Consider the following 11,845-nt stretch of genomic DNA (forward strand, 5'->3'; position numbering starts at 1 on the left):
TGTTGATGTGATCCTTTGTAACGTCAGACCCTTGTACCCTTATTCCTTGTAATAAGAGTTAATTTGTTCTATGCCAAGCAGGGCCACATTTGTCGGCGTCCTGGGAATGGGGGTCCCCAGACTTGCCTGCCTGCGGCCCACGACGTGGCTCCACCAACGGCCTGGTACGGCCCAACATCGACAGTAGCAGCTCAAGACCCTCGCGAGGGGCCAAGCCTCGCGAGGCGGACGACACCAAGACCTCCCTAGGGGTAGCCTCGCTAGGCTGGCTCCCGAGGAGCGGAGATATCTATGCAAGGGGCACCTCGCAAGGTTCACGTGACTTCCGGTGCGACCTCCGCATCAACTGGGGCGAGCAAGTCGTGGAGCCCGTCGGCAGCAGTGTCCTCCTCGATGTAGTCGGCCGCCTCCAAGTAGAAGAGCCGTGGGCAGACGTGGCCCGACACGTAGGGCTCGTTGCAGTTATAGCATAACCCCTGGCGACGGCGCTCGAGCTGCTCGGCCGAGGTGAGCCGGTGGAAGGGCCGCGTCGCGGCCGGAGTGGTGGTCGCTGCAGAGGCCGGAGGCGGACGCCCCGGCACGCGTGGTGTCAGGGGCGGTCTGGCGGCCTGTCGGGCACCCCGAGACGGCCACGCCTGCTGCAAGGCCTGCGCGCGACGCTCAAAGGCGCGGGCATAATACATGGCCGTCTGGAGGTCCTGAGGTCCCCGCAGCTCAACGTCCACGCGGATATGATCCGACAGACCGCCCATAAAGAGCACAGCCCGCTGGCGAGCCATCACACCGGGCGCGTGGCACACCAGGGCCTGGAAGCGGTCGATGAAGTCCTGCACCGTGGAGGTGAAGGGTAGGCGGCCCAGCTCCGGCAGCCGGCTCCCGTGTATCGGTGGCCTGAAGCGTAGGAGGCAGAGCTCGCGGAAACGCTCCCATGGGGGCATGCCGCCCTCGTCCTGCTCGAGAGCGTAATACCAAGTCTGTGCGGCGCCTCGGAGGTGATACGAAGCGAGCCAGGTGCGGTCTGACGCGAGCGTGCGTTGCCCCTGGAAAAACCGGTCACATTGATTAAGCCAGCTCAAGGGGTCCTCTATGCCGTCATAGGTGGCGAAGTCGAGCTTGGCGAAGCGCGGCGGCGTGTGGTTATGGCCGCCGTGGGGGTACACCTCGTCAGCGCAGAGCAGCAAGGAGGGCGGCGCCAGGTCGGTGGTCATGCCCCCCCCCCCCCGTGGAACGGAGGCCCGTCGAGGCCAGCGTAAGGGCCGGCGGAGCTGGAGGGCCCGCCGTACTGTGGGGGTGGCGCCGGCGGTGACTACACGTGCGGCGGCCCCGAAGCCATCGTGTAGACCGGCTGCGACGACCCGGCCAACCAGGCCGGTAACGGGGACGACGAGGGTGGAAACCTGACTTGGTGAATCAGGACCCCCGCCGGCGCAGTAAGGGCCGGCCCGGAGCTGGTAGGTGGTGGTGGCGGCTCCTGCAGCGGCCCAACGGACGCGGCGGAGGCCGCCAGGGGCGGCGACTGCCACGGTAGCCACGACGGCGTGGTGGCGGCGCGGCCGGTTGCGGCCCGTAGGACCCGGCCAGGAACAGCCGGATACCCTGGACCGCCTGGGTGAGATCCCGCGGCGCCTCGGTCACCTCCTCCAGTGTGAGGACAGCGGGGGCGGGCGCGACGGAGGAGCCTGGCGCGGGCAGGAGCGGGGCGACGGCCGTGGTGGTCACCGGGGGCGATGAGGTGGTCGACAGCGGGAGGGACGGGGTGGGCTGCGGCGTAGACATGATCGAACCAGAGCTACCTGATACCAGATTGATAGGAGCTAGGGTCCTACCAGGCCTGGACCGCAGGTTGTAGGGGTGGAAGGTTGGGTGGCGAGAGGTTGGCGCGGCCGGGGGCGCGTCGGCGCCATGATCGCGCGGGAGGAAGGCGGCGGCGGTGAGGGAGAGGTGGCTAGGGTTTAGAGTTCCGGCTCCTAGGGGGAGCCGGGCAATAGTTTATGACTTATTGCTTAATTCCAAAAGGTAGCCTTACAACTGTTTATATAATCCTTGCTAATAAAAATAAGATAATGTTGGGCTAAGCCCCTAACTAGACGCGCCCATTGGGCCTTCTCCGGCTATAAGTGATGCTGGTCATAACATCTTTCTTATCCCTGATCCATATATTCAGATGCGCGAAGTTGTTCAAGAACTTGCCTCCTTGTGCGCCACTTCAGTCGTCAGTGGAAGGGCTCGCGATAAGGTATTACCGACTAATGGGTATCTTAATTTGGACGTTCTATACATTTGTAATTAGCGACTCACTTGTTTTGCTATTCATCTGCAGGCGGAAAGTTTCATAATGATCGAAAACCTGCACTATGCAGGGAGCCACGGAGCAGAAATCAAACTCGTAAGCCATTATTAAATTTAGCAATGCCTATATGTAGTTTATTCTTCCTCTTTGACGCGCTCTAAATATTTAATCTGCAGATTGACGAAACAGAAGCCTACGAACCTGCCCGCGAGTATGTGCCTGTTATAAATCAGGTATAAAATACAACGAGCTATGATCCTACCTTGTCTAGGGCGTAGGTTGTAGGGGAAGGAGGCTGGGCGTGGTGCTGCTCGCGGTCACCGGCGGCAGGGCGCCGTCGTGCGAGGGAGAGGAGGCGGCGGTTGCGCAAGAGGCGGCTAGGGTTAGGTCTCCCGGCTCCCTTCGGGAAGCCGAGCAAATAATGATTGCTTCTTGCTTGATTAGATTGATATATCTCCTCTCCTTAAATAGAGAGGTTTACTTCACTCCTAAGCAAACGATCCTAATAATGATAAGATAATTGGGCTAAGCCCCTAATAACGATAAGATAACTTGGGTCACACCCCACTGGGCTAAGCCCCTAACATGCCGGTCATAACACTTCTCCCTGCCTGCACAAACAGCTCGTCCTCGAGCTGTAAGGTGGGGAAGCGCTTGCTGAACTCCTCAAGTTGATCAACCAGCGTCAAACACCTTCGCGACAGCTGGGGCGGCCAGGTCAGCGGCGACGGCGTCCTCCTCAATGTGGTCTGCAACCTCCAGGTAGAAGAGTCGCGGGCAGACGTGGCCGGGCGTGTAGGGCTCGTCGCAGTTGAAGCACAACCCTTAGCGGCGACGCTCGAGTAGCTCGGGCGAGGTGAGCTGGCGGAACGGGCGCGCCGCGGTCGCGGCTAGGGTTGCCGTGGAAGCCTGAGCAGGCTGGCCCTTCGCGGGAACATCCGGCCAGGGTAACGGCCCAGCGGCTCGGGGCGGTGATGCCTGCTGGATGGCCACCGCGTGGCGCTCGAACGCGCGGGCGTAGTACATGGCCGTCTGGAGATCCTGGGGTCCCCGAAACTCCACGTCCACGCGGATGTGATCCGGAAGTCCACCGACGAAGAGGTCGGCCCGCTGTTGTGCCGTCACGCCCGACGCGTGGCATGCCAAGGCCTGGAAACGGCCGGCGAAGTCCTGAACCATGGAGGTGAAGGGAAGGCGGCCTAGCTCTGCCAGGCGGCTCCCGCGGATCGATGGCCCAAAACGAAGGAGGCAAAACTCGCGGAAGCGCTTCCAAGGGGGCATGCTGCCCTCGTCCTGCTCGAGGGCGTAGTACCAGGTCTGTGCCGCGCCGCGGAGGTGGTAAGAGGCGAGCCAGGTACGTTCCGAGGCGAGGGTGCACTGCCCGTGAAAGAACTCCTCGCACTGGTTGAGCCAGTTGAGGGGGTCCTCCATGCCGTCATAAGTGGCGAAGTCCAGTTTGGCAAACCGCGGAGGTGTCTGAGTCGGAGTGTCGTGGCCGGCTGGCTCGAAGGTGCGAATCAGCAATGATTGGGGCGCCCGGTCAGTATGGCCGTGGCCCGTGGAGTGCCCCGCCGAGCCGGAGGGATCGCCGCACTGCAGAGTGGGTGCCGGCGGGTCTCCAGCCGACGTGTAGACGGGTGGCGGTGATGATCCGGTCAGCCAGGCCGGTATTGGGGATGGCGACGGCGGGAAGCGCACTTATTGGATCAGTACGCCTCCATGCGAGGGTGACCCGAGCCCCGTGCTGGGCGGTGGTGGGGCCGGCAGCTGCCGCTGTGGCGGCACGAACCCGGGTGGCGTGGGGGGCGCCGCGAGGGCCGGGGCCGACCACTGTGGCCATTGAGGCGCGGCAGCGGGCGGCGGTGGGGCCGGCAGCTGGGGCTGTGGCTGCCCGGACCTGGGAGGCGTCGGGGGCGCGGCGATCGCCGGAGCCGGCCATTGCGGCCAGTGGGGGGCGACGGCGGGCGGAGGCTGACCGGGCCAGTGGTGGTGTAGAGGCCCGATCGGCGCCGTGGTGGCCGCGTACCAGGGCAGGGCAACTGGCCCGGTCACGGTGGCTGGCTGCAAGGGGGGGTTGCCTGTAGGGCCCGGCCAGGTAGAGGTGTATGCCCTGGACGGCGATGACGAGGTCGTTGAGGATCCCGGTCATATCCGCCAATGAGTAGACGGCGACGGGCGGCGCGGTGGAGGGCGGCGGTGTCTGGCCGGTGGAGGCGCCGGCGGCGGAGTCCAGCGGCGCGGTGGGGAGAGCCAGCGGCGCGGTGGGGAGAGCCAGCGGCACGGTGGAGAGAGGCAGCGACGTGGTGGTGACGGGCAGCGGCGCGGTCGTGACGGGCAGTGACGGGTTGGGTGGTGGTGCAGACATGATCGGAACCGAGCTACCTGATACCAAATTGGTAGGAGCTATGATCCTACCTTGTCTAGGGCGTAGGTTGTAGGGGAAGGAAGGGGCTGGGCGTGGTGCTGCTCGCGGTCGCCGGTGGCAGGGCGCCGTCGTGCGAGGGAGAGGAGGCGGCGGCTGCGCAAGAGGCGGCTAGGGTTAGGTCTCCCGACTCCCTTCGGGAAGCCGAGCAAATAATGATTGCTTCTTGCTTGATTAGATTGATACATCTCCTCTCCTTAAATAGAGAGGTTTACTTGACTCCTAAGCAAACGATCCTAATAATGATAAGATAATTGGGCTAAGCCCCTAATAACAATAAGATAACTTGGGTCACAACCCACTGGGCTAAGCCCCTAACATGCCGGTTATAACAATCTGTTAGTCAATTTCATTACATCAATTTCATTACATTCCAGAAATGCTAATGCATTACTTGCATGACAGGCAAGAGAGCGTTTGGAGGAGGCTATCAAAGAAATAAAGGGTGCAAGCATTGAACATAAGAAATTCGGGATTTCCGTGCACTACCGGTGTGTTGAGGAGGAGGTATAACTAAAGCTAAAGCTTCATTGTTTTTGCCTCTTGTTATGTGGGGTCAGACTTATAGCCGTAGGGCCCACAACAGTACAGCAAAGGAACGACCATAGGAGGAGTGAGTAGCAGGGAGACTGTTTCCTGTTTGTCAGATCCAAAATCTTAAGGACATCATGTAGAGGTCTGCAGATTTTGCCATAATCTTTAGCAAATCGTCTGCAATACCCTGTGAGGTCCAAAAATCCTGAGTTTAGTGACATTGTCAGGTTCTTTCCAGTTTAACACCTCTTGGATCTTGCTAGGGTCAGTAGAAACTCCTTGCTCAGAAATGACATGGCCCAAGTAAGAGACTTGTGGAACAGCAAAGGAGCATTTGGACAGTTTAACAGAGAGCTGGTGTTCCTGCAGAATTTTCAGAGCTTGGTCTAAGTGCTCAATGTGTTCTTCTATTGATTGACTGAATATCAGAATGTCATCAATGAAAACCAAGATGAATTTCCTCAAGTATTTCCCAAATATCCAGTTCATGAGGTTTCGAAAAGTAGCTGGAGCATTTGTCAACCCAAAAGGCATCACTGTGTATTCATAGTGGCCTAAGTGAGTTTTAAAAGCTGTCTTAGGAATATCATCAGTAGCCATTCTGATCTGGAAAGCTTTGCTCCATATAGTCTTAGCAAAAGTTTTCACAAAGTTATTAAAAGCTTTCTGGTGGTGAGGGACTTTGTATGGTCTCAGGTATGGAGGTTGTGCTCCTGGTTTAAGAGGAATTTGATGATCACAATCTCTTGAAGGAGGAAGGACTGTGGATTCAGTAAATACTGCCTTACACTTTTCCAGTAAGGGAGCAAGTTCAGCAGGAACTGCTGGTGCTGTCTGTAGTGTTTCAGTGTCGAATGTATCCCATTACACCCTTTTGTAGCATCCTGTCCAGTTTGAGAACAGAGATAATACACTTCTCCTTTGGAACAGTGTGATCAAATAATGTAACAGGAGACCCATTCTTAGTGACAGTCAGTATTCTTTCCACCAGATCCAAACAAATAGGACTGTAGCTGTAAATCCAATCTGCTCCTAGGATGATGTCATAGCTGCCCAGGTCTAGTAGCTTGAAGGAACTAGAAAAAGGACTTGTCCTGTATAGAGAAATTTCTGTGAGGTACTATACTGTTGGAGATTAGTTGAGCACCTCCAGCTACTGTAACTTTCTTTGGTGACATAGCTTTCTGGTGGCAATTACTTTTAACTGCAAATGTATTGCTCATGAAAGTATCAGATGATCCACTGTCCACTAGGGCAACAGCCTGTTTGCCATCAATCATTAGCAGAAGGGAAAATGTGCTAGGACCAGTAGTTCCCTCTGCTGCATGGCAAGAAATATACATGGCCTGTTTTGTTTGTTCCTGTTCAGGGGTATTAGGGGCTGTATGAAAGGTTTGCTCAGGTGACTGCACTTCTTCCAGGGAAGTATCAGTGTCACTGTCATCTTCCACTTCTTGTAGAATATGGAGGGTTTTCCCAAATTCTGCATTTATGTTGTCTGGACCAAGGTTCTCTGCAATACCGGCAGGCCCTAGCATTTGGTAGGGGATTGTTCACTTTATCTTGTTGAACTTGCTGTGGGAGAGGAGCCAAGGGAAAATTATTTCTGAAGGGCTGATTGTATTGTCCTCTTGGCCTAAATTGATTTGTGGTTAGAGTTCTTTTGGCAGCAGCTGCTTTTTCATATATCTTTGAGTACCAATAGGCTTCTATCATTCCAGTAGGTTTTTGCCCACAGACATCATGTTTAATATCTCCTTTAAGGCGTGAGTAGCAGGGAGACTGTTTACCAAAGCCTTTAGTTTGAGTCAGAATCAAATTAGTTAAAAGATTGCAGAGTCAGTTTAGGTAAAGAGATAAAGAGTCCGGATTGTAATCAGTTTAGTTTTGCCTTGATGGCCAAGTTAATTCACCTATAAGAAAGGACTTGATCACGATGAATAAGCATGGATTTCGAGTTCTTCCACCTCTTTGCTATATTGAAATAATTTTCCTAACGTTCGTTTTTTTATTTTGCAGGAACAGGAACTGGTTAAGAAGCTTGCCAAGCAAACCATTAAAGGTTTCTCTGAGCTCACAGTAACTAAGGGTGACAAGGTAAGTAGATTTGGTTGGACATCAATCAAGTTTAAATGTTTTGATTGTCAAGCTTCATGCACTAGCTAATGCAACCAAAATTTTGAACTAATGGAAATGGCTAGGCAATCCACATGTACACTTCAATACCCCCTCTCATGTATGACGCGGGAAGTCAACACATGAATAGACTCAGAGGTATGGCTCAAGAGGCCTAAACGTGGACACAGAGCGGGGCAACATCAATTTTTGGATAAACTGCGAAAGTCAAGACTTGAACTCAAGACCCTGATACCATGTCAAGCTTGAGTGCAAGTCCTGGCTTTCGCAATTTATCTAAAAATTGCTGCTTCCTCACTCTGTGTCCACGTATAGGCCTCTAAGTCTATTCACGTGTTGACTTCCCGCGTCACACGCGAGAGGTGGTGTTGAAGTGCATATGTGGATTGCCTAGCCCTTTCCACCAGTTCGGACTTTTGGTTGCGTTGGCTAGTGCATGAAGGTTAACTTTGATCATATTCATTACATTTACACTTGTATGCAATTATATAGGTTGTTGAAATTCGTCCTAAGGCTGAATTCAACAAGGGGTTTGCAGTCAAGTATATACTCGAGCAGCTAGCCCGCAAAAACAACTGGGACAGTTCTCAGGTGGTCGCTATCTTTATCGGTGACGATAAGACAGATGAAGATGCATTCAAGGTAATATCATCTAAACGCGGAAACCCAATCTTGTTAAATCATTATTTAAATAATCTCTCCACTTATTTTGCGATTAGGTGCTTTGGAAACGAGTTGGCGGACTGGGGATCCTTGTCAACAAGAAATGCAAGTGGACCAAAGCCTCGTATTCCCTTGAAGACCCGGCTCAGGTAATGTATTCAACCTCAAATGCATTGCATTGTGTAGTCTTGTTAGTTGTACCCAGTAAAATAACTACTAATATTTTAACTTTGATTCAGGTGCAAAAATTTCTTCAAATGCTCCTGAGCTGGAAGAAGAAGGCAGAGGCTGAAGTTTGAGCGCAGCTTTGATACATGTCATTCGGTTGTTAACTTGTTATATAAAACTTCTGAATAACAAGTACTAGTTTATGTTCCAAGCAAGTTGGGTAGAGGCTAGAGATGCAACCCAACAGAAAACCGTGAGAACCTAAACGAGAAGCGAGAAAGCACTAGTAAATAAAATAAAGCCCTTTTGTGTGTAATAAGTACATAATTGAGTTGGATCTGTGTGGATTCTTTGTTTCTCCACACATGGCAAGTTACTTATCCGTCCGATATCTAAAGCCCTTTGGCTTTGCCTATAGGACAGTTGTGCTCTTTTTTGTGTGACAATTTTTCTGCTCTCCTAAGATAAGAAGCAATGCAATGTGCTAAATCGCTAAAGAAGTTATCAAATAAATCCTGCAAATATTTCTGAATTTGGTTCAGAATGCCCTCTCTTTGGGGAAGTTACAAAAAAAAAATACAGTATGCAGTGCAATGCAATGTGCCACGCCAGAGTGAAGGGGACTAAGCGAGAAGGGAGGGAAAAAGGAGGAGAGCGAGCGTCACCTATCGGCCGGAAGTAGCTGAGGCCAGCCGCCGGGCGCGGGCGTGGCACTCCCTCCTGGCGCCCCCCGGTCGGGTGGGGTGGCCCTCCCTCGGAGCAGAGAGAGACAGTGGGGCGGGGATGTCCTCCGAGGGAGGACTAGTCCCAGTCTCGCCGCCTCCGCTGGCCGCCGAGCCACCGACCGAACCCCAGTCTCGTCGCCTCCGCCGGCCGCCGCGCCGCCGACCGAACCACACACTCGCCTGTCCGGTCGCGGCACCCACCACATTGGGCCCATTCCCCCCCCTCTCTCTCTGTTTCCCAAAATCGGAGGGGAGTGGACCTTTGTCTGTCCAGCGTGGCAAAAACAAACCCCCGTAGCCAAACCGGGTTGCCGCCGGCCGGCTCACTTCTCTTAGTCCGCCGGCGGCGATGGCTGGCTATTCTGCGGTGGCTGGCAGCTCCTCTTCGTCACACGCGTCCCTCTCGCTCGGCACGCGCGTGGATGGTACTCCGCCGCGGTTCAGGACAAGGAACGCCCCTATTTGCTTGCTACTTTTAGATCTATAACCATGGTACTACCGTCAGCTGCCACATATCATTCGTCTTATTTTGGAATTTCATACTTGCCCCATTGACGTACTCTCAAAAAAAAACTACCGGATTTCACAACCATCTCCCTTTGTTTTTCTTTTGACAGAAATATGCAGACATCAATTATTCAGGTAAGAGATTCAAGAAAGTTAATCTGAATATGTGTGGAATATCAGCATTTTTGCGGATCCAGTCCATTTCCACGAGTGCTAGTAGTTGTTTTGCAGTGTTGTGGAGGTGGAGAGGCCTAGCACAAATTTCACCTCTCCTTCAAGCCCACGCCGCCGCATGCCTCTTAATAAATAGTATGTCTCAGTTGTAAGCCTCTGAAACTGCATCCAATCCGATTTTTCTTGAACTTGCATATAGTTATTTCTTATTTATGATAATGTTTGATGTTGTCTTATTATTCTGGGTCAGCGTGTTTTGCACTGTAGCTAGATAGATGTCATTGGAACCAAAACAACAGAGCAATAGAAACTACAAGTCACATGCCACTTCCAGGCCATAGCAATTCACACCTCATACTTTTTTTTTGAGCTGGGAACACACGTTCCAATTTACTTAACCACGCGTTGTCGATGGCAACCGAGTCAACAACACAGTCCGGGACCTGCTCCATCCACCAGGAGTTAGGCACGCCCGCCCTGAATCCGAAAGCAGCCAGGCTATGGGCAACCCTATTACAAGAACGTTTACAAAAAGTGAAATCAAAGGCGTCGAAGGACGCACAGCAGATGCTTCGAACTTCTCGTAGCAGGACTCCAATGGAGAACCTGTCATACTCGCCTGTCTTCAGAGCATTAACCAGCTGCAGCGAATCTGACTCAAAAATAACCTGATGGATGCCCAGTTCGCTAGCAGCTTCAATGGCCTTGATGCATGCAGTAGCTTCTGCCTAGAGTGGTGAGGCAAGGAACTCAAGTTTTCCAGCACAAGCAAAGATAACCTCACCATGGTCCGAGCGGGCAACACAGCCCCAAGCCCCGTGCCCCACAGCCACGTGAAAAGCTACATCAAAATTGATTTTAATGAATCCCTCCTCTGGTCTGCTCCAAGATGCCGGGTCTGGTGTTACCTGCACGCCAGCCTTGCTTCCTAGTGTTGCAAGATCAGTCACAAGCTTCCTGACAGTAAAACAGATTTCCTCGCATGTACGAGTACTTTCCCTTGCATTAGTTTTATTTCGAACATTCCACCACTCCCACAACATGGTGAGCGCTAGCTCACGTCGTTCACTCTCTAGAGCCCACAATTGGTCAAACATTGCCATGGGATTGTTTGACTAGAGGAGGTTCAACCTGATGTCCTCAATCAGTAAGGCTCTCCAGACTTGTTTTACTTGTTTGCATTTAAGGAAGAGATGTCCGCCATCCTCGTCAAGACGCATGCACATCGGGCACCTAGTATCCAGCTCAACATGCTTGCGTTTAATATTCATCCTCACAGGCAAGCTATTATACGCAAGTCTCCAAAGAAACATACAGATTTTTGGAGGGAGGTTTAAGTTCCAAATCCTGTTCCACTTCTGCGCATCCGCGGGTGCCGGTGCCGAGGGGCTCGCATCTCTGTTTTTCTTTGTCTCCCTGAGCTTGATCCCCAAGTGGTAGGCAGACTTAACAGAGAACACTCCTTTTCAGTCAAAATGCCAACTTGGTCATCCATTCCATGCTTCACTGGGATTGCCAATATCTCCTTTGCATCCTCCTGGCAGAACAGCTCCTTGACTAGTTCTTCATCCCAATTTTCAGTGACTGGATCCATTAGATCGCTAGCTCGATCAATCAACACGCTGCCCCGACGAGTTCGCGGCCTCCTCGTCTCTCCCCTCGGAACCCACGGATCGTCCCAGATTTTAACATTCTCACCAGACCCAATCCTCCAAACAATACCTTCCTTCAGCAGCTCGATCCCCTTTAATATGCTGTGCCATGTATAGGACATCTCTGTCTTTGCCACAACATCAAGTACCGAGCATTCTGGGTAGTAGCGAGCCTTTAGGATTTGTGCACAAAGCGTATCCGGCTCCTGCAGGAGACGCCAACCTTGTCGTGCTAACATCGCGAGGTTAAAGATGTGCAGCTCTCGGAAGCCCAAGCCGCCCTCCTTGGATTTCGTAAGTTTATCCCAACCTATCCAATGGCACTTGTCCATCTTGTCTTGCTAGCTCCACCAATATCGATTAATTAGGGTACCAATTTCCTCACATAGCTTCTTTGTTAGATCAAAGCATGACATCGCGAATGTAGGGATCGCCTGGGCTACCAATTTTACCAAGGTTTCTTTGCCCGGTTTAGATAGTAACCTCTCGATCCAGCCCTGCATTCTCTGCCATATCATTTGCTTGATGTATTCAAATTCCTTACTTGGGGCAGCACCAATGTGAACTGGTAACC

At 52.9% G+C, this 11,845-nt stretch overlaps 2 protein-coding genes and 1 pseudogene across 2 annotated transcripts; 1 reads left to right on the forward strand and 2 right to left on the reverse strand.

The window, feature by feature from the left end:
- Positions 1-314: 314 nt before the first annotated feature.
- LOC147978453 (uncharacterized) lies at positions 315-1,238 on the reverse strand. The gene has a single exon (XM_087514756.1). The coding sequence runs from the start codon at positions 1,206-1,208 to the stop codon at positions 315-317; it is 894 nt and encodes a 297-aa protein (XP_087370882.1). The 5' UTR covers positions 1,209-1,238.
- Positions 1,239-1,902: 664 nt separating this feature from the next.
- LOC147978454 (putative trehalose-phosphate phosphatase 4) lies at positions 1,903-8,702 on the forward strand. Its single transcript, XM_087514757.1, has 9 exons — positions 1,903-1,941; positions 2,165-2,236; positions 2,321-2,386; positions 2,467-2,523; positions 5,118-5,219; positions 7,266-7,343; positions 7,875-8,024; positions 8,102-8,194; positions 8,285-8,702. Exons 1-9 carry the CDS (start codon positions 1,903-1,905, stop codon positions 8,342-8,344), a joined length of 717 nt encoding a protein of 238 aa, XP_087370883.1. The 3' UTR covers positions 8,345-8,702.
- Positions 2,651-5,064, reverse strand: LOC147978455 (uncharacterized; annotated as a pseudogene).
- Positions 8,703-11,845: the final 3,143 nt, after the last annotated feature.

The sequence above is a fragment of the Triticum urartu genome, chromosome 3A (genome assembly GCF_056163025.1).
Source record: "Triticum urartu cultivar PI428250 chromosome 3A, HENAU_Tu73, whole genome shotgun sequence".
NCBI lineage: Eukaryota > Viridiplantae > Streptophyta > Magnoliopsida > Poales > Poaceae > Triticum > Triticum urartu.

Bases quoted from the DNA above. Each gene is read 5' to 3' on its own strand.
- LOC147978453 (XM_087514756.1), bottom strand. From the start codon at position 1,208: ATGACCACCGACCTGGCGCCGCCCTCCTTGCTGCTCTGCGCTGACGAG.
- LOC147978454 (XM_087514757.1), top strand. From the start codon at position 1,903: ATGATCGCGCGGGAGGAAGGCGGCGGCGGTGAGGGAGAG. The intron at 2,237-2,320 runs GTATTACCGACT...ATTCATCTGCAG, and splicing joins GTGGAAGGGCTCGCGATAAG to GCGGAAAGTTTCATAATGAT. The intron at 7,344-7,874 runs GTAAGTAGATTT...GCAATTATATAG, and splicing joins CAGTAACTAAGGGTGACAAG to GTTGTTGAAATTCGTCCTAA.